Source organism: Platalea leucorodia (genome assembly GCF_965183815.1).
Source record: "Platalea leucorodia genome assembly, chromosome: 4".
NCBI classification, from domain to species: Eukaryota; Metazoa; Chordata; class Aves; order Pelecaniformes; family Threskiornithidae; genus Platalea; species Platalea leucorodia.
The window spans coordinates 113,609,409-113,636,547 of NC_138826.1; the positions used below are offsets into that span (position 1 = coordinate 113,609,409).

The 27,139-nt window shown below is 37.7% G+C and overlaps 1 protein-coding gene across 2 annotated transcripts in view; it reads left to right on the plus strand.

The window, feature by feature from the left end:
- ORC5 (origin recognition complex subunit 5) overlaps positions 1 to 26,901 on the plus strand; it is a gene marked incomplete at both ends in the record, with an annotated part of 73,817 nt that extends 46,916 nt beyond the window's left edge. Inside the window, 2 exons of one of the 2 annotated variants that reach the window (XM_082308477.1) lie at positions 23,135 to 23,247; positions 26,856 to 26,901. In XM_082308477.1, the coding sequence (XP_082164603.1) occupies positions 23,135 to 23,247; positions 26,856 to 26,901 (159 nt within the window). Of the gene's footprint in view, positions 1 to 23,134; positions 23,248 to 26,373; positions 26,438 to 26,855 lie in introns of those variants that run through there. The other variant, XM_082308476.1, reaches the window with a different exon arrangement.
- Positions 26,902 to 27,139: the final 238 nt, after the last annotated feature.

Here is a 27,139-nt window from a genome sequence, read left to right on the forward strand (position 1 = left end):
GGAGTATTTATTAAAAGGCATAGAGAAGATGAAGACCCAAGTTGATCTAGTTTAATAGTTGAAGAGTGCTGGATATGTTGTAGACCATCTGTAACCTACATAAAATGAACTAGAGGGCGTTCCATGTTCTAGATGTCTAGGCAAGAAATATGAAAGAGAATGTCAGAAGATGAACTAACAAACCATATATATATATAAAAATCTTGCTATAGTTTATACAGAGAGTAAACAGATTGACTTAAGAGATTACCACACAGACATGAGAAGAAAACTGAAGATTGTTGTTACAAAATGATCTTTTCCAGCCTTTTTTATTTATTACTAGCATATGGCCTAGGAAGACTTTTTGCAACAGATATTTTCTAGCCTGGAGTGGCCTCTAATGGATGTATAACACTGATGGTGTAGAGAAAAGCTTTTTAATAATTTGTGTGACTGTAGTGCTTGTGAAAGATGCTAGACTTGACAGTCTAGAAGACTGGGAGACTGAAGTAATCTGTTCTGATTCACTGAACAGGTATAGCAGGAGCATCAATGGCATAATCTCTCTCTATTGCTTTTTAATTGTATCCTGAAAATCTGTCTTTTGTTTTTAGCTGACTGCCTATTAGTTAATAGTGACAGAGGCTTGCCAGTTAACTTCATCCTAGATACTTACCTCTTACAGAGCTTTTGACATAGCTAAGCTTTTTGTTTAAATTATCAACTTGTATCATAAAATGCAATGGGCTACCAATAGAAGTAGTGAAGGGGGAAGGATGGCTGCCTGGGAACACGTGGTGACTGGCTGACTGGAGCTGTCGCATGGTAGGCTGGTCTGCCAGTCAACACATGCTTGGCCTGCCTTTTTCCTTCCCTCCTAGACAAAGCAAAAAGCATTGAGGCCTCGCTGGTTTTAACCTTGTGGCAGGCATTTCAGGGGACTAGCCTGTGGAGTGCTATTTTGACCACTTCATTTAGCATGTTTTCTTTGCGGCCATGACCAGAACCAGACCGCTTCTTAATGACTGGGAGAAATAGAGAGGTACAGGTGGAGAGTTAGCATAGCAGTATCTCCTTAGCAGAAAAGAAATCTCCTTTTATCACTTCTATGATTAGATTAACAGCTACTCAAACCAATATCTTATTCTCATCTCCCATACCATAAATAGCCCAAATTTTAATTCTACTCCATGTCTGGAATTCGCTTCAGTCAGCCAGACTGTCATCCGATGAGAGCGAAGCCGTCTCGGTCTGGCTTGGGTGAGGCTTTTGTAACTTTACATTGTGCTCAGGCACTGGGGATAACTCCGTGTGTTGGAGTGGTCAGGAAGAAAGGTAGCAAGCATGATAGGAATAATCAATATGATAGAAGATAAAAAATAATGGTTGAAGTCTTGATTTAATTTTCTTGTTAGTGAAAGTGTTTATGCAGATACTAAAAAAGACAAATACAAAGAAAAAAGATTAATTATCTGTACTCTGAAAACCAAAGGTGTTTCAGACTGATTGTGCAAAGTTGATGGTGCCTAAAACCTGGAAAAACAGAGCCAAACATAAAAATGAGTACTGTAAACAATTTGAATTTATTAGGCACTTATGCTTAGCGTATTTTTAATAAGCTAAAATGCTGGTCTCTAGTGCAGGTAATTTTCTTTTTTTTCCGTGTGGTTGTTTGACATAAACAGAGGAGAGATTTGAGTCTGATGTTTTATTACAAAAAAAAAAACAACCAAACAAACCAAAAAACACAAACCCAACCAAAAAACAATCAAAAGAAAAAACACCACAAAAACCTACACGCATCAGTGAAAAGTCAGGATAAAGTGGTAAATTGAAGCTAGCATGCATAAGTGAAAATGACCTGAAATAAAGCTGTTCAGAGAAAGGAAAATAATTGGAAAGTAGGAACACTTAAAAGAAGATGTAGGCATGAAGAGTGGCAAAAATTAAAGGCTAGAAGGGAATGACTTGTGAAGAAAGATTAAAGGAAATGAACACATGTAATTATTACTTATAGCTATCTCTGTGCTTGGTGATGTTCAGATGAAGAGAGATGATCCCTACACTAATTTGGCTAAATAGCTACCAGGGGATGATGAAAATGTCTGAAAGTATTTATAGGCTTCAAGTGCCAAGAAAGGATTCATTTAGAGGAGTCCAAAGAGGTCTAAGTAGGAGTGATGAAATAAGATGAGGGGAATCTTAGCTTTGAATACCGTAAAAAAACCTTTCTATTGGAGATGTTAAGGTGCGTAATAGTCTCCCCTGAAGTTTTGGTGGAATGCCCCACTGCTTGAGCTATTGAAAATGATAGTGGACAAAGCATTCAGACATAAACTGGAGGAAAGCATTCTGCATTGGAGGGAGGAGAGTGAAGATGACTTAATAGATATTTTCCATCTCTAATTTCTATGATCTCACATGGTATAAATTGACAAAATAAGACTCATGGTACACTAGTGAAACATAATTTATGTAAATTTGCTTTAGAATAGGCATTAACCTTGATCCTTACTTCAGTTCTGCATTAAGCCTTGCCTTTGATACAGTAATCTTAATTAAAACTGAATATTTCATGATTTAACTCCCTCTGCCTCGTGAGCGGAACAATACTCTTATCTGTATTACCTATAAGAGCACTATCCATATAAAGTATCTATTGCATCCAAGGATAGGCTTGCTTAAGGTCATATTCATATGAATAAAAGTACTAAAACACAGGGGTTTAATTTGTTTAAAAATAATTCACTCTTATTTTACAACCAAATGTTAAAAAGCTAGTTAAATAGCTTTTCCTGCATGTTGAATTAGGAAATGTTGTACTAATAAATACCATATTCTTCTGGAAAAAAAAAAAATCTGCATGAATGAGGAAAAAAGTAAGTATTGGCAGATGTGATGTGTGTCAAGTGTGTCATCATGTAACTGTCAATCACTGTCATCTTCATAATACTTTTAACTGGATTTGCTCAGGTAGTAAGAGAAAAGCTGCACATTTTGATGTTACATCCTAATATGTTTTAAACAGGAAGAGGGAGGAATTGGAAACAAGGGGCCATGTATTCTTCATCTTCTGGGTGTTTTGGGTTTGGTTTTTAATGTTTATTTGTTTCGTAGGGATGTTAGAACAACCGAGCGCTGTTCTGGAGAAATACTGGAACTAGCCCTGTGCTCCAGACACGTGCTGACGCGCATACGTGCAAGGCACATCCTTAACATAGGGGTGCTCTGTAGTCGAAGTCCCTGACACAGTACAGGCGTCTTCAGGTTGCTCACTGCTTATAAATGGAGACATTTAGAAAATGGCACTTTCCAGCTTCTGAAAAGATGTGCAAGTATTTGTCTTAGTTATTTTGTAATACTTTAAAAACTTTTTTTAATTGTATCTTTAGATTGTTTAATATGTAATCATAGTAGAGTACATTATATGAAATGACACACAGGCGTTGACCTGATCAACTTTATAACTGATTGATAGGCCAGGACACTTTGGTCGCTGTCAGAATCTGCAGTAAAAGTTCAAGGAAAGAGGATGTGGTGTTAAGTGACAATACTTAATAAATATTTTTAAAATATTTTTTAAAATTTAAAAAAAATAAACAACTTAGTCTTAAACTGCAGAAGGCAAGCAAACATTTAAGTGTCCATCTGGAAAGAATTTGTGTTGAAATAGGCCGTCTGTTTCTGAAATTCTTTAATTCTTTGTTGAACTTAAGGTGACAAACTTAATGCTTTGGATAAAAATGCAGCTGTGATAAATCCTGATGTCGGGACTACATCTTTACTGAGTAGCTGACTTTAGTGATAATTTCATTTGTGTCACTGGAATCTTTAGTTATGTCAGGTATTTGGATGACCCAATGTAAGTCACCAGTGTTTTTCTTCCAAATATAAGTCTAACCTCTTGGTTAAATAACAGTTGCCAGTCACTTTCGTCAGTACTTGAGATACTTTTTTTTTTTTTTTTCCATTGTCTCAGCTTTTTCTTTGTCAGATCTAAATACTGAGTTGCAGCTGTGGTAAGCTGGGCATCCATAAACATAACATATATACTGCTATCTTTACTTCCCATTCTGAGCACAAGGAATGTAGCAGTGTATATTTATTGTGAATAATGGTCATATAATTGAGATGGTAAAAAGTGTATTTTTGGGCACAGCTGCCTTCCTGTCAGTCCATTACATTATTGGATTCTCCTCTTACAGAGAACCTGGGGAACAAATTTGGAAAGTTGAATACGTTTATTTGTTGGAGGAAAAAAACAGAAAGTGAATAGTTGTTAATACCGTATTACATTTGTAGTCCTGCCATTAGATCTTTATAGGAGAATTGTAGCACCTGATAGCACTGAAGAAAATGAAACTCTCCTGTTTCGTAGCACCATTTCCATGCCCTGTGCCTGTATCATCTGTGGCATTCTCAAATACAGCATTTAACAGTTACAAAGAACGTGGGAATTACCGGTGCTGTGTGCATCCCTGGCACCAGAGGATGTCCTGTGGCTGGTTCCAGAGAGCCCTAAGGGTTAAATGCAGTTAAGCCTTTCCCCAGCTTTCTGGGAACCTGGCAGTGGCTTTCTTTCAGTTGCTTTGTAATGGGGGGAACAATACCTGAATTCAGCCGTGGGTTGTGTTGGAGAGGGGGAAGGATGCAGGTTATAGTGTCAGAGGCAGCAGTTGCACTCGAGCAGTACCAGCAAATGCTTCACCTTATGGCAGAAAAAAGTGGAATGTTAACAAGGCAAGTCTCAGATAAGACCATATGTATGTAGGGTTTTGTTGTTTTTTAATCCATTTCTCTCTGCTTGTGGTTTTCTTTTTAGTGAAATTAATCATGCTGTTTTGAATAGGCTGCATTCTGCCACTGGGAACTGTAACTCAGACTCTGGCTGGTGATGAGCCAGCCTAAAGGCAGGGAGACACATTTTTTTGTGGATTGCAGTCAGGCAGAAGTGCGAGAGTATTTTCACTTGAAGAAAATAAGCATTTAGATACTAAAAGCTAAGCCCTGAACCTAGATAATGATGATAACTATCCTCTGAAAAATCTTACAGTGAGGTATCATTTCATTAGTCAACTGAATGGAAATTATGATTCTGAATTAATAACTAACAGTTTATTTGTGAAGCAGTAAATCCCACATATGTTAATAGCTACTGACTGTATTTCATCCTTGATTTCTTCAACAAGCTACTACTATTAAAGACCACTGGGAAGGTTTGGTCAGAGGAGGATGCATGGGAATCTCATGCTTGTTTCAGTTTTCTAGATTTTCTTCTTTCTTTTAAAGAAGGAATTGGTTTATATCTTAAAAAACCAGACAAATAACCCACCCCATTCACACCCCCCCCAAAAAAAAACCCAAAACAAAAAACCCCACCACAAAACAAACTTGAAATGCAGGATAAACATGTCTGTATTTAGTTATTGAGTTGTTGTACATTCCTCCACATCCAAACATTGTTTTGTCTGGAGTATGGAAGTACTGCATAAGTTGTTGAGGATAACTCTGATAAGGCTGCCCTGCCCAAGTACTTAATATGTTTGAATGCAATGATCTTTAGCATGTACCTTATATTCACCGTATCTGTTTTTCAGACTGCTACTTCATTTCTTGAGTATCTTCTAGCTTGGTTTCCTTAGGAAACAGACTCAATCACATATCTGTCAGTTCTTTCACCCTGTTTATATCCTTCACACCTTTTTTTAGCTCATCCAGTTCTAGCTGAAATTGACAGAAAGGCACAAGTTTCAAAGATATTCAGTCTTACAAATCTAATGAAAATTGGTGTCCACATTCATACCCTCTGTTCAGGAGACTCTTTAGCATGTGTATACATTGTTTTGTTTGGTTTTTTTTTTTGGACCTGGTGCTGGCCATTTAGCAAGGACCTAACCAAGACCCAGGCACAGGCTGTGGAGCATCTTCCGCTGAGAAGTGGGAGAGCAGGAGGAGCAGAAGGTCTGTGGATTGTAAAGGGGTGTAATGAGCAAGTGGAAGGAATTGCTGCTGTACTCAACGTTGGTTAGTACCACAGCTGGAGTATTGTGTCCAATTCTGGGCTCCTCAGTAAAAGAGAGACATGGACACACTGGAGAGAGTCCACTGAAAGGCCACTAAGATGTTGACAGGCCTGGAACATCATCTCCTGTGAGGAAGGGTTGAGAGAGCTGAGACTGTTCAACCTGGAGAGGAGAAGGCTCAGGGGGACCTTATCAATGTATATAAATGCCTGAAGGGAGTGTGCAATGAGGACAGAGCCAGGCTGTCCAGTGGTGCCCAGGGACAGGACCAGAGGCAACGGGCACAAACTGAAACACAGGAGGTGCTGTCTGAACATCAGAAAACACTTTGGCACTGTGAGGGTGACTGAGCGCTGGCACAGGTTGCCCATAGCGGTGGTGGAGTCTCCCTCCTTGGAGATATTCAAAAGCCATCTGGATGTGATCCTGGGCAGCCTGGTCTAGGTGTCCCTGCTTGAGCAGGGGGTTGGACCAGATGACCTCCAGAGATCCCTGCCAACCTCAACCATTCTGTGATTCTGAGTTGTGAAGGGGATAGAAATAGCTGAGGTTGTAAGAGACATGGGCAGAGGGGTGCGTGAGATTTTTACATTGGGAAAGGTTTATGGGTAAAATCTTCCTCACAAAACAGTTTCTTATTTACGTCTATTTAAATATTAAACATTTTATCACTTACGTTTAATCATGTTGAGCATTTTTTATATACTAAAGTTCTGTACCCCAGAATTTACAGCTCTTATATAAAGCAAAGTTCAAAGGCGGCTTTGTGGACAGCTTCTGGCCAGAGAGGCTACTATTGCAGATACTGTCCCAATCGATGATGTGTATTTTTTTTTAACACGCTAATGCTTTTATAAACTTGTTTTAAGTCAGATTATAAGGCTTTCAGAATATACCACTGCAGAAAAATGTTGCTTTATAGTTATATAGTAATGTTTTTACTTCTAATGGCATTAGTTTTTTATGAAGTAGCAGCTTTATCATCCATTTCAGGCAAACAGTGTGGTTATTGTTCCTCTCTCTGAGGATATGGTACTTGAATGGTCATGATTAATTTGAAATATAACAAGGTTTAAATAAAACTTTTCAACTAGCATATGGGCTAAGCCTTCCTGTGAGCAACGAGCCAAGCCATGCATACACAGGAAAAATAAAGTGCAGCATGATGGCTTTTGTTGGGTGAATTTGTCCTTATTGTTTAGTTGTTTGTTAAATACTTTATATGCCCAGCTAATTCCCAAATGGTTACTTACTTTCCCTTCTTAAAAAAAAAAAAAAAAGTCTCCACTGTCTCTGTGTGAATTATGCTTGAACTGGAAAAAAATAAGTGTCCATACAAAAGGTACTGTCAAATGCAAAACCTAAATAATTGTAAATCAAGACATTATTTGTCTGTCTTCTACAGTTTCAACAGTCTTGGGATTTAACTGTTCAACTGCTGTATGGGAAACATACATCTCTAGTGGTTTTGGTTTTATGTTTCTTAAGATGGAAAGCAGCTAGTTGATATTTATGAAGTGAAATCCTGCTATTGGTTGTTGAGGGCTTTGGGGGAAGAGAGAAGGCAGCTAAAAGTAGCCTTTTTTTATATGGAATTGTAAGTTTTACCAGTTCAGTTACTGGAATTATATTGTCATTTTCTATAAGAGCTTCATAGGGAGGTATTACATATATTTAGTAGTATATGTGTGTGTGTATTTATGAAGGACATACCATTACAGTCTATATTTCAGAAAGAATTCTGTATCAAGATACGTTGTATTTGGATGGTTTGGAGAGGTCCAACTCCATGAAGACCGCTTGCTGAATTAAGATTTCACGCAGCCTGAATTGTATATGTGCATGAATGTACGTACATGTAAATTGTTTGTAGTAACTGAAGAAATCTACGAAGAAATAGCCAAAATTAGTTGCATTCTTTGTTGCTGAAGTGAGAGTCGTTTTGTTTCTGCTCTTTAAGCTGTTTAGGGTTGTGAATAAACCAAAAGTGAGGAAGGTCTGTGGCAAACTAGATCATCTTTTTAAACAGCACTTCCAAGTCACTTTAAAGTGACTTTTTGAAAACATGAATTTTATGTATCCCAAACACATTGTTTTGGCTATCCTCTAACTGCGAACACAAAATTAGATTCATTCTTTAACGTTTTATATCAGACAGGCAGATCCACTGCAAGTGAAGTAAAAAGATCAAAACTGGAGGTAAAATAAGAGTAATTTATCCAACTAATATGTACACGTGATTAGTTTTATCTCATAGACTGCAGGATAATATTGTTATCTTTGGTAAAATAGTTTTGTGGAAATCATTGCCTGCTTTGCTAGGAATGTGATTTTCTTGACAGTCACATAAATATGTTTGTTGATATCTGTAAATATCTACATGCTATTTTATTTCTCTTTGAGAAAACTGAGTTTTGTATAATACATATTCACTACTTGAAAAACCTCCCCCACTGCTTCCAAAATGTCAAAGCCGAGCACAGGGATTTAGCCATACAACTTCTATTGAGATTAATTGGATTTGTATGGCTAAATCCATGCAGTTCTTCTGAAAATATTATGGTCCCTTGTATATAAAATATAACAATATGTTCACAAACATAATATCACAAAGAATATTTGGACAGAACAGTAAAATCAGGTTTAATTTATGTTTGGAGATGAATAACTTTTGGTTTACTATAAATGTAAGGGTTCCTGTTTAAGTATACTGAGTGAATACTAAGCATGTGCTGTGCTTGCCTTAGGGCTTCATTTTTTTTTAAATGCGTGAAGCATTTACATAGGAGTCTTCTGTACTTAACTCAGGAGGGGGAAGAGCATTTCTGATTCATTAATCCCTTTTTCTTTTTGTAAGTAACTGGGTCCTTCACATCATGCACTCAAGAGGTGTAAAATATACAAAGAAGTGGGAGGGACAAGCAAAATGATGCCTGGCTTGCTATAAGGTATAAATTCAAAATCTATTTCTCTTTGCAAGAAGAAAAATAGCAAGGGGAAAAAGGGCAGCACTAAATTTACTGCATGTGCTTGCATGATATGCAGGTTTGGGATAATTATTTTCTCTCTTGTTCAATAAAGTGAGTTGTTACCATGGTAGCATTCATATTGCACAATTTCTCTGTTATAAAATAAATTGAGAACAGTTTTAGAGACAGAAAAGTCTTTGTATGAACGTTTGTTCTGTTCTTTTTTCTATTCTTTTTTTTTTCTTTTTTTTTTTTTAGTGCAAGATTCTGTCTTAGAAATGCAGTTCCTGAGGTTAGGGTCTTAAAATTATTCTTGAGATGACAAATCTTCGGTACACTTTCCAGATAAAATCAGTCAAGTTTTAACGATATGTAGTGCTTCTGCGGGATGAAATGTGCAAGGACAGAGATAGCTTTGGGAGTTTAGTTTTGAACACTGGTTAAGTTGGAGGAGATCTGCACTGCTACTTTCCAGAATGTTACTTCTGCTAGTAGGATTGAATAGAGCCATTAAGAGGGTGCAGGCTGCCAGGCACCTCAGAGGAATAGTCTGGATGTCCTGATCCAATAACTAACTCCTGGCAGTAATCGCCTTGCCTGTGTTCTGTTTTTAATGCGTTGTCTTGGACAAGATCTGTTGAGAATTTCTTGAAAAGCAGATCTGAGTCTTCAATGGCAGAGAGGGAAAGGCCCCCAGGGTAAGTGTTTTCAACCAGAGCACACCCTAGACAACATTTTGGTCTCTGCTGCTTGAGCTTCTCTTACTGAGGAACAGCAGACAGATAACACTTCCTCATCGATTAGTTCTTTGATAACCAATTTTTTTTAACTTTTATTAACTGCAGTGTGGATTCTGCTATGGACATTTTAAAATATACTTGAGCTGCTTCTGTTTCTGCTTACTGAAGAGATTCCAGAAGATAGCCATGGGAGCTACTTATCCATCCATTATGTAAAGCTTATGTGAAAGGCCTCCAAGGAGGTGGAAAAGTGTTCAGGGTATAACACAGTTGACTGGAATGACAAGCAGCTTTTCATCAGACCCTAGTAGTGTCTTTGCCAAATCATAACTGCTTCCCCTCTGTTTCTTCAGTTTTGTTTTTCTCCTGTATTTTCTCACTAAAGTAAGCAATAGCCCTATTAATAGGAGGGTGACTGTCTTTCCTCCGTGAGATCAAAAGACTTCTTTGGTTGCTTGATTCTTTCCTGCTTTTTTGCACCTTTTCCATTGATCCCTTGTATGGATTTTTCAGAGTTTGGTGATCAATATAGTACTTTTAGGGGGATTAAGCCTTTTTATGGTGATTTAATTTTAACATTTAAAAAATTCAGATTTATAATTACTGAATATTACAGAAAAATCTTGACACAATGATTATTCAAAAAATACAGTGGCTATCACAACCATCAACTGCAAAAATAAATATGTTAATTAGTCACAGAAACCTGAGAAATTATGTTTCTTGATTGCATTGTATTCCACTGAAACTAAAATAGGACACCTTGTGTAGGTTCTTTTGTGCTTTTAATCCATTCCTGAATTACGTGGAAATTGCCTTGTGCAGCATGTTACTATTTTAGACTCTGTTGCTCCATAAATGATTTGTGATGATGTAGGAGCCATATAGTCAGTGTTTAGGAATCTATGGAGGGCTTGCGTGTTCGAATGTTTCTATCCATCTAAATGGTATTATCCTTGAGTGTTGTAAAGGCAGGAGAAATACTAATTGGCTGCGTACTCTTCCTAAGCAATGCTTCCCTTTTGCAGGTATTTAAATGGAACACGTACATAGTCACTGCTCCAAAGAGCAAAACAATCTCCATGGGTTTCTTGAGATGTAATAGTATTTGATGCAAAATTTCTAACTTCCCTCATTCCAGCCTGACCATTCCCTTTCCACGTATCGCTTGTCTACAGATAGAGTGCGGTTCAGTTCCTTGACCAGCGTCATTGATGGGTGTGCCAGCACACCGGTTCACTACTTCATTGGTTGCCTTGGTTGGCTGCTAACTTTTTGCCCAACACGTGTGCTTGTCAAACACGTGAATGTCAGAAACCTTTTATTCCAGGTTAGAAAAGCTAAGTGATACCTGGTATAACTAGCAGAATTTCACAGCTGTGTTAAAGGGTGACGGAAACTGCATAAAAAACAGTGTTGTGTTTGAAGAACAGTGTTTTTTCCTTTCCAATTAATTGCTGACAGATGATGTTTCATGCTGACAGATGATGTTTCATGCTCTTTATCTGATAAAACCAAGTATAACTGAATAAAAGATGGAAAACTGGTAGTTATGACCACTTTGCAGGATCATCTATGCAAGAGGTATAAAGATATTTATAGATATCTTTTGCAGTTGCATCTAACGTATTTAATGGATCATCGAACCTACATTGTTAATATTTCATGACTTATCAATTCATGGATGACTGAAAGCTTTACTTCCTGTAGAAAGACTAACAAAAATGGATGTTATAAATTTATAGCCTTTATTGTAGCGTACCTAAATTATAGTTACAGGGTTTTTTTTATATAAAACCAAAATTTCTCACTGTACATTACAACCATCAGCTTTGTGCTTTTACAGTAGAGTTTGTTTCATTCATTTTCAAGCAACTAGAGGGCTCGATTGACTTCCTGAGTGACCATCTTCATCCGGGTCCTTCTCTTGCTCCTGGCAGGACCAAAATGCCATAGATTTACTGATTCAGAGCAGAATAGTCTCCTTGAGGGCAAGTATTTGGTTTCCTGGCATGCTCAGGGAGGGGGAGATTCCAGATCCGCCCGTTTCCCACCGCTGAGAAGAGCAACTTCGCAGAGTCCTCTCTTGCCTTGTGCTGCGTGGTGACAGCTGGCCAACCTGGAACTGGAATTTGTCTGTTCTGCTTGAGGGTACCTGTGAGCAAAGATAGGGGAACATATCAAACCTCCATGTCCTGATTTTGTTAGGGAGGATTTTGAACAGAAGTGTAACCATTCCTCTCAGTTGCTGTTGTACAAGAGCTTTGTTTGTAACTGTTGGTTTCTCCGGGATCCAACATCACATATCAAATCAAATTCTAATTACTGTCCTGTATGAAAGTAAATCAGATTTTTTTCTTTTTTATCTCCCCTGTTTGATGGTGTAAAACCTAGTGTGACTCAATGCCGTATACGCAGCTCTTGCTGAGAGCTACGCAGTATTGTTGTTCCTAGTTTCTTGGTGTTTATGTGCAGCCTCATAATAAGTTTCTCCTCCGATGTGTTGATTAGGTGCATTAATGTCACAATTCAACCATCTTTCTAGCTCCAGTTTAACCATACAAGAACAACATGAAATTATTTCAACAGGTCAGATCCATATGTGTGAACAATTTTATACCTAATTACTGAAGTCCCTGAAATGAAGATTATCAGGAGCCAGTTGTGTACGTTGGGAAATTCATCTTGCTTACAATGTTATTACACTCTTTCCTAAGCATCCTTTGCCAGTCCTTTCAAGAGACAGCATATTGGGAGGAGGGATCTTTGTTTTGTACCAGTATGATGTACTTATGTACTTTAGGGATTGATACAACTTGTTTCTATTTTTATTTTTGTTACTATTTATTCCTATTATGGAACCACTAAAATGTGCAGAGTTTTATGTAGTCACAATGTATACAGTGTTGATTGCAGTCTTCTGCAATGCTTCTCGTGAGTAGTTGGCATGCAGCGTGGTATTGTGGAGAGTCTGTAAAGATTTGGTTTAGTAATGTCTAGATAAATATATCTTTAAATTGTCATTTTTCAGGGCAGACTCCCACTTCAGACTACAGTGTATTTTACCGTTTGTCTAGCCTTGTGGTTAAAATGTCTGATTTTTGTATTTCAGAAGTATTTGGGTCAAATCTTCCTGGAGTGGTTGTTTTAATTAAAAATTCTTAATATCTTGTTTCTTTATACAAGATTTGGATCAATATTCTTTTAACACTTCATTATCATAATCATCCAAAAATAGACTGCAGTTTAGACACGTTGAAAATATTTTTCTTTCTTGGAGAAAGCAAGGTAGTTTAGTATTGGAAGATACTCCCAAACATCTGATTATGAGAAATCTCCTTTAATTTAATGATTTCTGCTCATGGCATATACAGAGTATTGATTTTTGTCCTCAGGACAGGTTAGAAATCCTAATTGCTATAATTATTTTTTTAATATAAAATTATGTTTGCAAACAAAACTCCTTTATATAGCAGTAGAAGGCTAGTAACTCTGTGTACGCAGTTTATGTTTTACTGAGATAGCATTAGAAATTTAGGGGCCTTCTGTAAAGGTATCAAGTCCTATCAGTATCACAGATACTTGGTAGTATTTCTAAGGTTACTTTTTTCTGTTCTTGATAGAACTTGTCTTGCAATATCTAGAAATGCTGCGATTGTGGGATAGAAGTGTTATAAATGAAGGACAAAAAAAACAGGTGAAAATTTTCTAGATTGGGGGGTTAAGGTTATACACTTGGTCAGTTGCACAAAGGTTTGCTTCTGGAAAACAATCTTTGTGTTGCCTTCCTCATCTTCTAAAAAACACTTGGAACCTGAGACCTCTGATGCAGAAATGAATCGGGGGGTGGCAGAAGGATACCACTGTTGGCTAGCTATTGCCCGTGCCTTGAAAAATAGCCAGCCTTTGTCTGGTGTCCACTTTATGAAGCTACCTGACTTAAGTAATCAAATTAACTGTAAACATAATTCCCCAAGTGTTTCTTTGACCATCTGTTACCATCTTCAGTTGCTCTGATTTTAAGGTATGAAATAGAAAGGCTAGTACTTTTGAATTATCTGTCTACCTTATATCTGTAGTCCTCCTGCTTAGGAGTGCCTTTCCCAGGTAACAACCTGGAGTAAATTAGATGCACACACCTCCAACAGATTGCAAGTACATTCAAGCCTTGTTTTTGCATGTTTTGGAGGACCAAAATTAATTCCCCTGTGATCAGTTCCAAGGGTCTTCACAAATTTCTGAAAAGATTTCCAGTATATCTTCAGGTACAGAAAATAATTTGATCCTCTCAGAAATTACCATGTTAAGCAAATTTCTAGCATGCCTTTTAGGGCATTATGAAGCACTTTAATTGATGCTCAAAGTGAGGGAGCTGACTCAGAAATAACCGATTTATCCATGCATCACTCTGTAGAGTGTCTTATACTTTTTTTTAAAATTTATGAGCAGAGTGAGGCAAAGATCGTTGTGAATTGCCTTTTGTTTTTCTTTTTATCCTTAAGCAAATTGTTTAATGCTAAAGTAAACGTGTTAAGAGAAAAAAGGGACTTTTTCCTAATTTCTATATTGAATAAAAATACTGAAGAGAAAACAAATTCATTAATATTTTGAAAGATTCCTTTAATAATAGTTCCAAAATTAATAAATTACTGAACTTCTTTTAAAAAGTGATGTTACTGTAACAGTGAGTGGGCAGAGCTAATCTGTGCAAATGTTTTTGAGATACTAAGAAGTTTTCCAGAGATGGTGCGGGAAGCTGGATTTTCATCATCTTTCTTTTTGTTTGTTTTTTTTTTTCTTTTTTTTTTTTTTTTAAAGACTGCAAAGTACATAGAGAATACAGTAATTAGTAGTGAGTGAGGCCTTGCAGAGACCCAAGAGAAAGGTAAAGGGGAAACACAAACTGGTAGGATGTAGAAGATGCAGATTATATACTTTGCCTTTGGTGAATGCATTATAACAGCCACATTAAGTCAGACCAAAAGTGGGCTTACCCACTGTTTGACTTCTTATAAGACAGTAAAACTGTCTGACTACTTCCAATTAATATCAGACATGCAGGAGAAATACAAGACCAGCAAGCAGAGGATGAGTTTAGTCTGGTATATGTTACAGCTTCTTATTACCTGTGGCTTAAATGTTTGCCACGGCGTTGATGTTCTTTGTGTATAGCAGCCTGTGGTTGTATTTCCTTCCATTAATGTGTCCAGTTGCTTTCTTAACTCCATAAAACCCTCTGCCACCACACTGAATTTTCAGTGGCAAAGTGTGTCTCAGATTTACAAATTTGGATGAAGAAATACCTCCTTCTGGGTTTCTTGTTTGCCTTTTTAGTGTCCTGGGATGTTTTCCTGGATCTTGTTTCAGTGTCCCCATTTTAAAAAGTTGCGGGTTTTTTTGGAAAGCACTGGCTTTTGGAAGAGAAGATGTGAGGACTAAAGATAATGAGAAAGTACAGAAGAGAGATGAAAGGATGCTGCACTGATGAGTCAAGATTTGCAGCTAGTCAGAGTCACTGAACAAAAAAACCCTGGAAGACAGACTGCTAATTGAAGAGAATGGATTCTAAAATATGAATGTGAATTCTGCGGAGAGGTGAGGAAGTGCCTCCTTGAAGGAAAAAAATACATTTGCTTCACTTGTGATTGAAGAGAAAAGCCACAAGGAAGCCAATTGCAGGAGAATGTGCTAGAAATAAGGCAGCTTCTAGTGTGCAGAAAGGTGTTCTGTGGTCTGAAAGATAGGAAAGGGTGGGATGGTGCAGAAAGGGAGGAGGGGAAAAGGAAAGTTATGAAATTGGCAACACTTTTTGTCAAATATTATTTGGTGTAAACGGAACACAAAAAGTAAGACTGACTGGTATAAGACAGAAGCGATGAATGCTGATTATACAATGGGGAAAATACCATATGAGAATTCTTATGACCTGTATAGTAGAAACTGAAAGAGTTTTGCAGTGTAAAATTCAAGGTTGTATGCCTTGGGCTTAGTAAACTTTTCTGCTATGAAGATATGCAAGAAATATCTTGAAGGTGGTGAGTATGATACAGACTGAGTGGGTTTAACAGTGTGACATTCAAGGTCATATACTTGAGGGTAAATAAACATTTCTTCTAAAAACAGAGGGATCATCTTTTAGAAACTAAAGGAAGAGGAGGAAGTTTTGGCTGTCTTAATAAATGACTGAGCCACCAATATGATGAAGCTTTGAAAAAGCCAAAAGGGTCACTTGTTTAAATCTGTAAATCACATAGATTTGCCATGAGTAAAGTGAAGTCAGAGGACACAGTGGAGAAAGAGATGTAGAGTAACAAATACAAAAAGATTTCATTAAAATATGAGTGTATTCAAATAAATAGGTCTTGAATAAAATTACTTAGGAAACTGAAGCAAGTTTTCCTATCTGTGTATCAATAAGATCCTGAAAAAGTCTTCTATGGGAGTCATTGTGTTGGAGGGAAAAAACTTGTTTTTATGATAAAACTTAGTGCATTCATGAAAAAGATGGTATGGTATGATATGATACGATGGATTCAGTGACACGGACTGATCTCAATCCAGTAAATTCTTTATTGTACTCAAGGCTGAAAGTAGGCATATTGCATGGTAATTCTTAGGAAAAAATGTGACACAAATCTCCTTCCCTGCCAGGCTGTCAAGAGTGCTTCCTAGTAACAGCTAAGCGTCCCTAACATCATGATAGAACAAACATTTTTAAATCCTTAAATGGGTATAAAAATAAAAGAAAAAAAGACCTGTTAGCCTAAGCAACATCGGTTTTTAAGCGATAAATGGTAGCAGGAGTAGTCGGTTGATTTCCTTTCCCATACACCCCCCTGCCCTGTAGTAATTAAACATTTAGTGAATATAATGCTGTCACATCTGGAATTTGTCAACACATTTATGTCTTGAAAGTTTGTTCAAGTTAGTAATTAGTGTTAAATTCTGTTTGACCCAATCTGATGAAGTCTTCTGGGGAAGTGTTGTCAACATGTTGATGAGATATGCAGAAATTACTTAAAAATTGGGAAGTGTGGTGTATACTACTACAGATAAAGAAATAACACGCAAGGTCCTGGAGAGTCAACACAAAATAATGAAGTAATATTTATGTGAGAGAAATGCAAAAAATAACTAATATGGGGCAAAGAAAGACAGCAAACGCAAACATTCATGGAAGAAAAAGGCTTGCAAAGCAGACTGGGTCACTATGTTTGCCATGCGCTGTAGCATCCTATATGGCCACCTATGTGCTTGTTAGAAAAGTCAGGGGCACGGAGTGCTGTCTGTGGAGCAGCGCTGAGGCTGTGCTGGGACACCCCTTTCTGCTGGTGGCTCTGTTGATGTCAAAAACATTTTGACTGCATTCAGAAGATAGTTTAAAAAAGAGTTGGATTGATTTAAGGTGAGAAAAAAGTAAAATATATAGCTGAAGCGTATAGTAATGAATGCTTTAACTGCACACTGGAAGGCCATAAGCAATTTGGAGGGATGTAGAATAAGGTAAAAATGGTATGATATAATTAGTAATATTGGAGTCCTACTAGCAGATGGAAAATTTGACCAAATACTAAAAGAAAGAAGTTTCAGAAAGGGAGGCACTGAAATTATTTCCCACCATAAGCATGGAAGATCTGATAAAATGGTAGGTCATTTCACATAGTGCAGTCTCTTCTGTTGTATTTTTCATGCATTAAAAGCCTTGCACAAAACATAATTCAGAATCAAGACCTGATTGTTAGAATCTAAGCGCTGATTTATTTTTAATAATTTTTATAAAAACAGTTTTGATCAATTGCTGGCTTATATATAATTGTAATGTTCTATTGTTACCTTTCTGTATGGGCTTTTCTAACAAGGCTGACATACTGAGCATATTCTGGCTATAATTTTGACTGAAATCATTTTGAGCAGGTTTTTTTTACGCTCACATAATTTGTACTAGGGTCATTGAATTTAACTCCAGGAGACTATTGCGGCAGTCATTTTGACTGAAATGTGTTTTCTAAATGGCATCTGGTTTTCAAACTGTCTTGTTGCATAGCAGTGGTCTGAGCATGTGCGTGAATGTAACTCCCGGCAGCGGTGGGTTTCGAATGAGTGCAGTGAGCTGCATGTTTGCTTTGAGAGCCATGTGATGATGGTGCTGCAAAGCGCTAGGGTGCGTATAAATTTTAATATGACTGAGAGAATATAGTACTGTTGTTTGATGGTACTGAAATAATGAAAGTTCTTGATAGGTTTGAGGTTCAGAATCATAAAACAGATTAAAGCTGTGCTTAGAAGTAAGCCAGACTGAAGAGTTACAATTAACATGGTATCTTGGGCAAGATAATTGAAGATTATAGACTGTGGAGATGAAAAATACCTCGCGGATCATCTAGTACGTCTCTGCCAGTTTGAGATTGTTCCTGCTAGTGTCTTTCATTAGTAATTTGTCTAGTCCAGTTTAAAATGTACCACTCAGTGAGATTTCCATCACATCTCTAAGAAAACAGCTTTTTTATTTTGTTTTGTTTTGTTTTTTCCCCCAACAGTCAGCTTTGCTTTCTCTGTTTAGTTTTATCCTATGGATTTGAGTTGCGCCACACACTTTGTCGCGACTCTTTCCTGTGGTAATCAATCACTGCTTACCCAAACAAACCATGTGTTTCCCTGTATCTCGGGTCCTAATTCTGCTCATGTTTTGCACCTCCGCAAATGTTTTCTGGCTTCTCCTGGTGTCCTCGGGAAGAGCCTGGCCTTTCTCAGCAGACAGCGCTCACTTCTGGAATCCTTCTTGCTTCCATGCAGCCATGTGCTGACAAAACCAGTCTTTGTGTCTGCTTGAGGAATGATGCAAGGCCCATCTGTTAGCTCAGACCGATAGGAAAAAAGCAGCCTTTAAGCATGCTTGGGGGTTGCTTTGTTTTTTTCCAGAGGTTTCAATGTCCATATTTGAGCAGTGAATCTCCAGAAGCAATCCGAGCGGTCATTTCCTCCTGGCAGCCACTCTCTGCCATGCTTTTATGATTATTCCCACCTTGCATCCAAGCTTTCAGCAGCAGGTTTCTCGCACAAATGTGTTTCAAAGAAAGCTCAGTCATGGCTTATTTTTAAAAGTACCAGTGACACCTGTTCCTTCACATCTTTCCGATCAGTAACTTTTCTTCAGATTTTCTTGTTATTCCTGTAGAAAATTCCATTTACATGTTAACTTTTTCTGGTATTAAATAATTGCTAGATCTAACTTTATTTTTATGAATAGCTTTAGAATATTTCTTCCAACTGTAGTCTCTTTTGTTCAAAAGATTCTCAATAAATATTCTTTCTTACATCACCCACACAGTTTTTCTGGCTTGTTTCTAGTCTGTTCTTGCCAGATGTTTTTTCCCAAGCTTTTGTGATCATGAAATGGAGCCACTGTACCCATGGTATTAAAAAAAAAAAAAAAAAAAAAAAAAGCTTTGAAAAGTTTGTAGGTTTGGTTTTGGTTGGGGTTTTTTTGGTGTTTTTCTTTGTTGCTGTTGTTGTTTGTTTTTTTTTTTTGCTAAGAAGTGCAATTAGTTTGACATTGCGTTCATATTTTTCCCAACTGTGTTTCAAACTTTTTTTTAGTAACATTTTTTCAATGCTTAAGTTATAGGTGTCACTTGGACCTCAGGAGTTAACAGAACATGAAAATTGGTGATTTTAAAAATTTTGCTACAAATACACTGTCTTAAACCCAGTGCATTCCACTGTACCCTGCCTTACCAGGTGAATGCCCTAAGTAGGCACAGAGAGAGAGAGACTGTGAATGCAATTTTATGCAAAATAGCTCAGCTCCAGAAGCAGTTAGAATGAAAGTTAGATCTGATAATGATTTAATACCATACATAGCTTTTTCTTCCCTCCTCCACTACCCCCACCCCAGTTAGCTGTTAGATGTTCAGCAAAGAGGTGCTCAGACCTCTTGTGTCAGGAGGGAATTGAACCTTCTGTGTCCTAGAAGACTTCTTAACCATTTGGTGAAGACAATAGTCTTAATTTTATTAATCGGATCTAGAAAGATAGGTTCAGCGCAAAATATTTGAGGAACTTAATAATTCCACATCTACCACAATTGACTCTTTTCTTCTGACAAAGCAATTTATTGCAAAAAATACGTGTGTTGCCCAGTTCTGTGGCTGACTCTTCAGCAGGAGAACCCCGCTATATTGTATAAAGCAGGAAAAATGAAGAAGTCATTGCTTTGGGGTGACAGAACTCTTGTGCTGTTCTTGATTCTCCCTGAACCTGTTGAAAAAGCTGTGCAAACGGAGCTCCAGGCTGCTGCCCCCTCAGCATGCAGGCTTTTGGATTCGGCCTTCAGAGATCTCTGCCTTTCTCCATGGACAGGCCAGACATCTGTAAATAGGTTTTGAATTCTGCTCCAAAGACTCACAAGTTGGGTATTTTAGCTTCTAATATTTGGCTTTCTGTAGGGGAGCTGGTGCCTGTTTACTCCCCTTAGAGATATGTTCTTTCTCTTTGTCTCTACTGAGCCTCTTTGGAGATAAAACTGTTTCTTACCTGCATGAATTGAAAATGGCAGTTCTTTCTACTTCTGTCTTTTTAAGCAATCTCAGGATCAGGACTCACTGTTTCAGCACTGACTTCCCTGTGATGACATTTTTATTAAGATAAATAAATAGAGGATTTGTGAAAGAAAGGAGTGAAAGGTTGCAGTTTGCTAAGTAAGTTTGTGTTATTCTGATGATCAACAGCTTCATTTGTTTTGTAATATTGTATATTGAGTCTTTAATGTCTTGAGTCAAAAACATTAATGAAACTTAGTATCTAGTCTGATGCTATTTCAGATTTATTGAGTCAGCCTTTAGTAAGGAATTTTACGTTGCTGACCTTATGTTATGCACCTAGCATTTGGTGCTTGTTGGAAAAGAAAATGGTTACAGTTTGTTGTTAAAGTATTGCTGGAGCATTTGTAATGCAGTGGCAAGGTCACTTTTACATCCCATGTAAAACTGAGATGGGTCCAACTCCAAACTATCTAGGCTTTTGCTGTGCTTGTTGGGAGTTTTAGGAGCCTCCTGTCATTCCTTCGTTGGTGATTTCTGAATGGGAGGCCAGCTGCAAGTAGGTATTGCAGAAGTGATTCACCAGTAATGGTGCACTGGGGTGTAAAATAGCAAGTGTTACAGATTACTCCATAATGCTTCTTCATTGACTGAATAAGGACTTTGTTGAATGAAGAATGTAGAAAAATGTGCTCTCAAACTCATTAGTATTTTAAGAAAATAAAAACACGTACCAAGTTTGAGGTTGATCCCAATTCAGTGATGTGTTCAAAGTGGTTCATGAACTGGATTTTGAGCCATTTACCATATACTGAGTTCCGTTTTCTTAAATGCTGTCAATGCTAACAATTTTTAAATCATGTGCTACTCTTTAATGTAATTTACAGACCTGAATTAAGTAAGTGGAATTTATCTTTGTGAATATGAGTAGGCCAGTATTCCTTAACCAAACTCCAAAGGCTGTGCAGAGCAATGACATCCAAACTATTGATGCCTAATGCCATATAAAAGAAAGTTAAGCACAGGCTGTTATAAAAATTGCCTCATTCTTGGTGACGGTAATTTTTTCTCTTCTCCACAGGTAGGTGTCATTTTTTTATATTACATCCACTTAAGGGAAAACTTTAATAATTATTCCTACCTCCTGCAAGCACTGTCACAAATTTGAAGACCAAATTCACTTTCAGCAAAAGAGTGGGGTTATTACTGAGTTAGGGTTTGGGGGTTTTTTTGATTGATACTGATAAGAACTGGCTGCTGCTTTTTATAGCAATGTGCTTCCTTGAAGGTTTGAACTGACGTTCTCTTTCCTGATATATTTATTCTTCAGAAATTCCTTACTATGCTATTATCATTACACAGAGGTAGGTCATGGTTGGCTGATTTTTTTGAAAAGTAGAGCTATGGTCGGATACCAGTTCTTCATAGATGTCACCTTGTTGCCTTGAATTGTCAGTGGCATCTATAGCAAAGGCCAGGGAAAATTTTTCTTGTTTTCTGCTTTTATCTCTTGTGGTTTAACCCGAGCCGGCAACTAAGCCCCACACAGCCGCTCGCTCACTCCCTCCTGGTGGGATGGGGGAGAGAATCAGAAGAGTAAAAGTGAGAAAACTTGTGGGTTGAGATAAAGACAGTTTAATAGGGAAAGCAAAAGCTGCAAACACAAGCAAAGCAAAACAAGGAATTCCTTCACGGCTTGCCATGGGCAGGCAGGTGTTCAGCCATCCCCAGGAAAGCAGAGCACCATCACGTGTAACGGTTACTTGGGAAGACAAACGCCGTTGCTCCGAACGTACCCCCTTCCTTCTTCTTCCCCCAACTTTTATTGCTGATCACAATGTCATATGGTGTGGGATAGCCCTTTGGTCAGTTGGGGTCAGCCGCCCTGGCTGTGTCCCCTCCCAGCTCCTTGTGCGCCCCCAGCCTCCTCGCTGGTGGGGTGGGGTGAGAAGCAGAAAAGGCCTTGACTCTGTGTAAGCACTGCTCAGCAATAGCTAAAACATCCCTGTGGTATCAACACTGTTTCCAGCACAAATCCAAAACAGAGCCCCATACCAGCTACTATGAAGAAAATTAACTCTACCCCAGCCAAAACCAGCACACCTCTTTCTTTCCCCGGGGAGCTGGGAGGAGGTAGGGAGACAGTAAAATCACCACAGCATTTTTCCTAACTGAGGCAGAACAGACTGGTTGCACTCAACAGTGACATCCCACGACTGCACTTTAGTGATACCACAGTCATCATTTGGAGGAATGAAGATAGCGAAAAATATGCTGGTACATCACTATTTTGGTAAAATAATTAATGGCTGTATCAAGACACTGTATGTGTGTTTATAGGCAAATTTCTGTCCTTTCAGGCTCTGCTCTTTTTCAGCACGCAATCTTTCAGCCTTTCCTTTCCAGCCTTCAAAAATCTTTTTTATCTGGAGTAGAGCGATACATCCATCTGTTCAAAATGTGGTATGAGCTGGCACAGGAATATCCAACTTTGAGTGTGAAAGTTCAAGAGGACGTCTTTGGGCATAAAGGAAAGAGAATCAAAGTCTCTCCTGGTTGTCAGGCAGAGATTTGGAAAATGTTCAGCTCATGGCTATTACTGCTGTTTCCTGCATCGCCTTTCTCTCTCTGATCAGAACTCCAGGATAACTCTTGATATGAAGGATGAAGGGTTTAGCCTGTCTCTCACTGCCTGTGCTGAAAATGTAATGGTGAAAATGTATATACATTCTGGGGTTTGCTAGCTCCAGAACTATGTGAAAATCAATGAGTGACTTTCCAAAGAAATACAGGAATGGTGACAAATGGAAAAAAAAAAAAATTGGCCACTGCCATTCATGTTAGCAAAAATTACTAACATTACTAATGTCTCTTGTTCGTAGATCACCTCTCTTGTGACTCTCCAGCTGTTATCCATGGTTGACCATAGCGACCAGCTTGATGGACCACGATATAAATGTACTGTATCTCTGGACTTCATTAGAGCTATTGCCCGGTGAGCCTATTAAAGATTGTTTACTGTTGTATTTGCTGACTTGAAAGAAACTTCAAAACCAGTATTTGTTCAGTCATTAGCGCTCTGCAGACCAGAAAAGAAATCTATGGATGTTTGTGAGGAATGAGTCTTATTTATGAGAAGTGTTGAACTTGAGATAAGTTTAGTCCAATTCTGTTTTAGAAAAAAAATTATCTTGCAGTGGCAGTATGTGTTACAGTAACATACTGTCTTTGTGCTTAATAAAGGTCAGGGACTTAATGTGAAAATACTGCTTTAAAATGTCAGTCCATTTCATTACCAAAAGGCACGTTATGGCATTTGAATCTGAAAAGATATTTAGTTCTTAACAGTGGTTGTTGTACATATGATATAAAAACTACATAGATTATAAGAATTCTTCCACATAGTCTGTCTTGTGTGATCTGTAGTTGATACAAATTAATTCAATAAATCAGTGTAGGTACCTCAGTGGCTTTGTTCGTTCAGAGCCTTCAGTTTTGGAGTCTGAGAACAGTTCCAGATCCATCAGGAGACATGATGATAAATTACAGACAGAAATGTATGCAATATGTAGGCAACCATCAAGCCTATGTCTTATTTTTATGAAATGCCAACAGCATTACCTCACACCTGTTGCTGCAGCCAGCTTATTAGCAGGTCTTGGATAAAAAGTCTGTAGTCAGAACAGAGCCCAGAAATGACATGTAGCAAAAAGGAAGAGAAATGTTATCAAGGCCAACTCTTCTCTGTAATGTGGGACTTCAGAGGAACCTGCGGTGTAGACCATATCCCATAACCTCAGTGCACATGTTGCTCTCCTGAGCTATTAAATTTCCAATAGCCTTGTCAGTAAACCCCACAGACACACTAATTTCAATTTGCAGTTGGACAAGCCATAGAATGAAACTTCATCTGGTTCAGGCCTGGCTGGACCACGCTGCCAGGATCTCCACAGCTTCGTTATGTCAGTTTGCTATTCCTAGCAATAAAGTCACTTGTGAATGATGCCCTGAAAAAGCTCCCACTGGTACCAAGTACAGCGGACCATCTGCTCAGCAACATGGATCATTATGTGTGTGCAGACATCCCCAGGCTCTTGTCTCTGCTCTGACTCCTATGGTGAATACAGAGACCAGCTCATAAACTCTGTACTGACTACGAGGGCCCTTGAATTAAGATACTTGAAATGATGGCCCTGTGCATGCAACTTTAACATCTTTAGAAGTTTTATTGACTCTGTTAAAGTTGCCAGAAGGTAGAGATTTTCCAAACAGGACCAAAACTTGTGCTATGCATCTCATGCTTACCAGAGAAAGCAATCATCAGAGACGCTGCCGCTTCAAACCTCAGTGCACGACACAGTGCCTTCGCTTGCCTTCCTTTAGGTCAGATGTGTGTACATATATCCTGACTGACTTTTCCTACGTGTTATGATGAAGAAAGCAATTATTTTTTTTTTTCCCTAAGTAGTTTGGAAGTGTTTATATGCTGTATAGATAGGGGTATTTAAATGACCTGACAGATCTTAAAGTTGGCCTGTTCTTCTTTCTCTTGTTCTTTTTTTTTTTTTCCCTTGTGTTGTTCCTTTGTTACACTTCTTTTATTAAGTATCTTTGCCAACCCACAGTCTTTGTTAAATCTTTAAGGAGGACAATCCATAGACAAGATACAAGGTTTCATGAACCCATGATAAATGGTTTTCCCCCATGTCCTGATGGGGCTAGCTACAGGGCGAAGGCATGATCTTCTGTGCTTTAAGAAATTCCAGTTTCTAGCTGTGCTATAATCTTGCAGCTGCCTGTAGTTTTTAACCACACTTGGGGAGGTTGTATTTATTGCAGAGAAGGAACTACTTTGCCATTTTAATCAAATAAACTTCAAGTAAGCAGCCCATCTCCTGATTCTTTTTTCTGTTACTGTAATACTACTAAAATACGTTTGTTAGTCATTAAAATCCTCAGATACCTCAGTCTTGTTGCCATCTCAGCTGTCCTACTTAGCATATTTCCTAATAGAAGGCTAAAGAGTGTAAAGAGCAGGACAGAAAATGGTGCTCTCTCCCACCCCCATTCAAGCTGTTCAGATTGTAATTTTGTTTTCCTTTATTTTTTAACCAGAAGTGAAGTTTGCATTTTTTTAAAAAACAAAAGCAACCTGTTTTTGGAAAAAGAGTAGAAAATTCGTGTCTCTTCTTGGCTTTTAGTGTGATAACCACTGACCACACACAGTCTTTCTGTTTAATACCACAGAACTTCATGTCTGTCTCTATTCCATTGCATATCATCAGTCTTTGCAGAGATATTCCCACGCTTTTTATCATGTAGTATTTACACGTTTCGCTGAAGGTAAGGTTAGATATTTCTTTGTTGGAAATCTTTAATTTCTGTTTTAAGAATTTCAGACCGAAGATCATAAATTTTCTGTAGCTGAAATAGGGATCTCTTAATGTTTATTGAATGTAATGGATCTTTTCATATAGTCTCTAATGATCCCAGTTGTTATGACAGGACAATTGTTTTTCATTTAGTCGATAAGGTCAGCATTTGTTAGAGTGTGTGATTTTGTTTCTGTAGAAAGCCTTGTAACTAAAGCACTTTTCTCGAGTGACACAACGTCATGCAAGTCTTACAGTGGCAATGGTTTTCTTTAATTTTGTCACTGGATTATTAAGTAAACTCAAGCACAGTATTTCTTGTTATGTATCTTGGGGATTTCTGAACTTTTTCTCTGCTCAATATGATGTTTTACAGAAACTTTTTGAAAAGTGGGTTACAGAATCATGCATGAACAGAGAATATTAAATGATTGTAGTCTAACAAATAAGACATTCAGCCAGTTAATCTCACTTAGCATTGTGAGCAGTTATTTTTGCATCATTGAATACTTTTTAAAAAAACTTTTAATTTTATACTTGTCATTATATGCAGTAATTTGCATTATTTATTCAAATAGTAACCCCCAAAGTCTGAGTGTTAGATTGTATAGCAGAATGAGTTTAGAGACAAAAAAATAATTATATGTTTTATTCTACTGCTGTTTCATTCTGCCTGCCATTAAAGTACAAAAGTATACATTAAAATCTTCTATCCCATTGAGTGGCATTCTTGGATTTTTCAAATTTAGCTATGAACATGGGTCAACTAGTGTCAAGACTGAAAGAACACAGACTGCAAATGAGTACAGATAAAGGAGTTACGTAGTACATGCTAAAACAGGTGGTTTGGAAGACGAACAAAACATTCAATAGCATAAAAGATTGCTTCTTTGCATCACCAACTAGAGTATCATGTTTACCATATGAAAATATAATCTTATTAACTTTGATATATTTTTACTGCTTAATGATAGAAATAAGAATCTTCCAGTTTTTACTGGAAAGCTGCTTTATTTCTTTTTTAGAATCTTAGAAAGTTTAAATAATCAGAAAACAGGTACTGTGAATAACACTAGAAGTTCAAAAATTCATTCATCCTTGATTGCATTTCTTTTGGAGATATTGCTTGATTTTGGTTGTGCAGAATGTCCCGCATGTGCTGTCTCCAAACAGGTTAAAGTCTTAGCTCTGCTAAGATGATTGCTCTAATATACTGTGTTTTTGTTTATAGGACTGTGAACTTCGACATAATAAAGTACTTGTACGATTTCTTGTGAAAACAAGCTTCACAGCCATATGGACACTGTGACAGTGACTAAGGCAAGCTGTGTTCATCTCTCTACTTAGCTGGCCAGAAAGAAGAGTATTTTGGCTCTTTTGGATTTGTCCAAACAGGTGCTGGCCCAGCATGGAACCTGATGAAAATACTCTGATTGGTCTGGGTGGATCTGAGCAGAGGACTATTTACCAGGGACCCTGGAGTATTTGGAAGCAATGTGTTAATTATAAACAGCA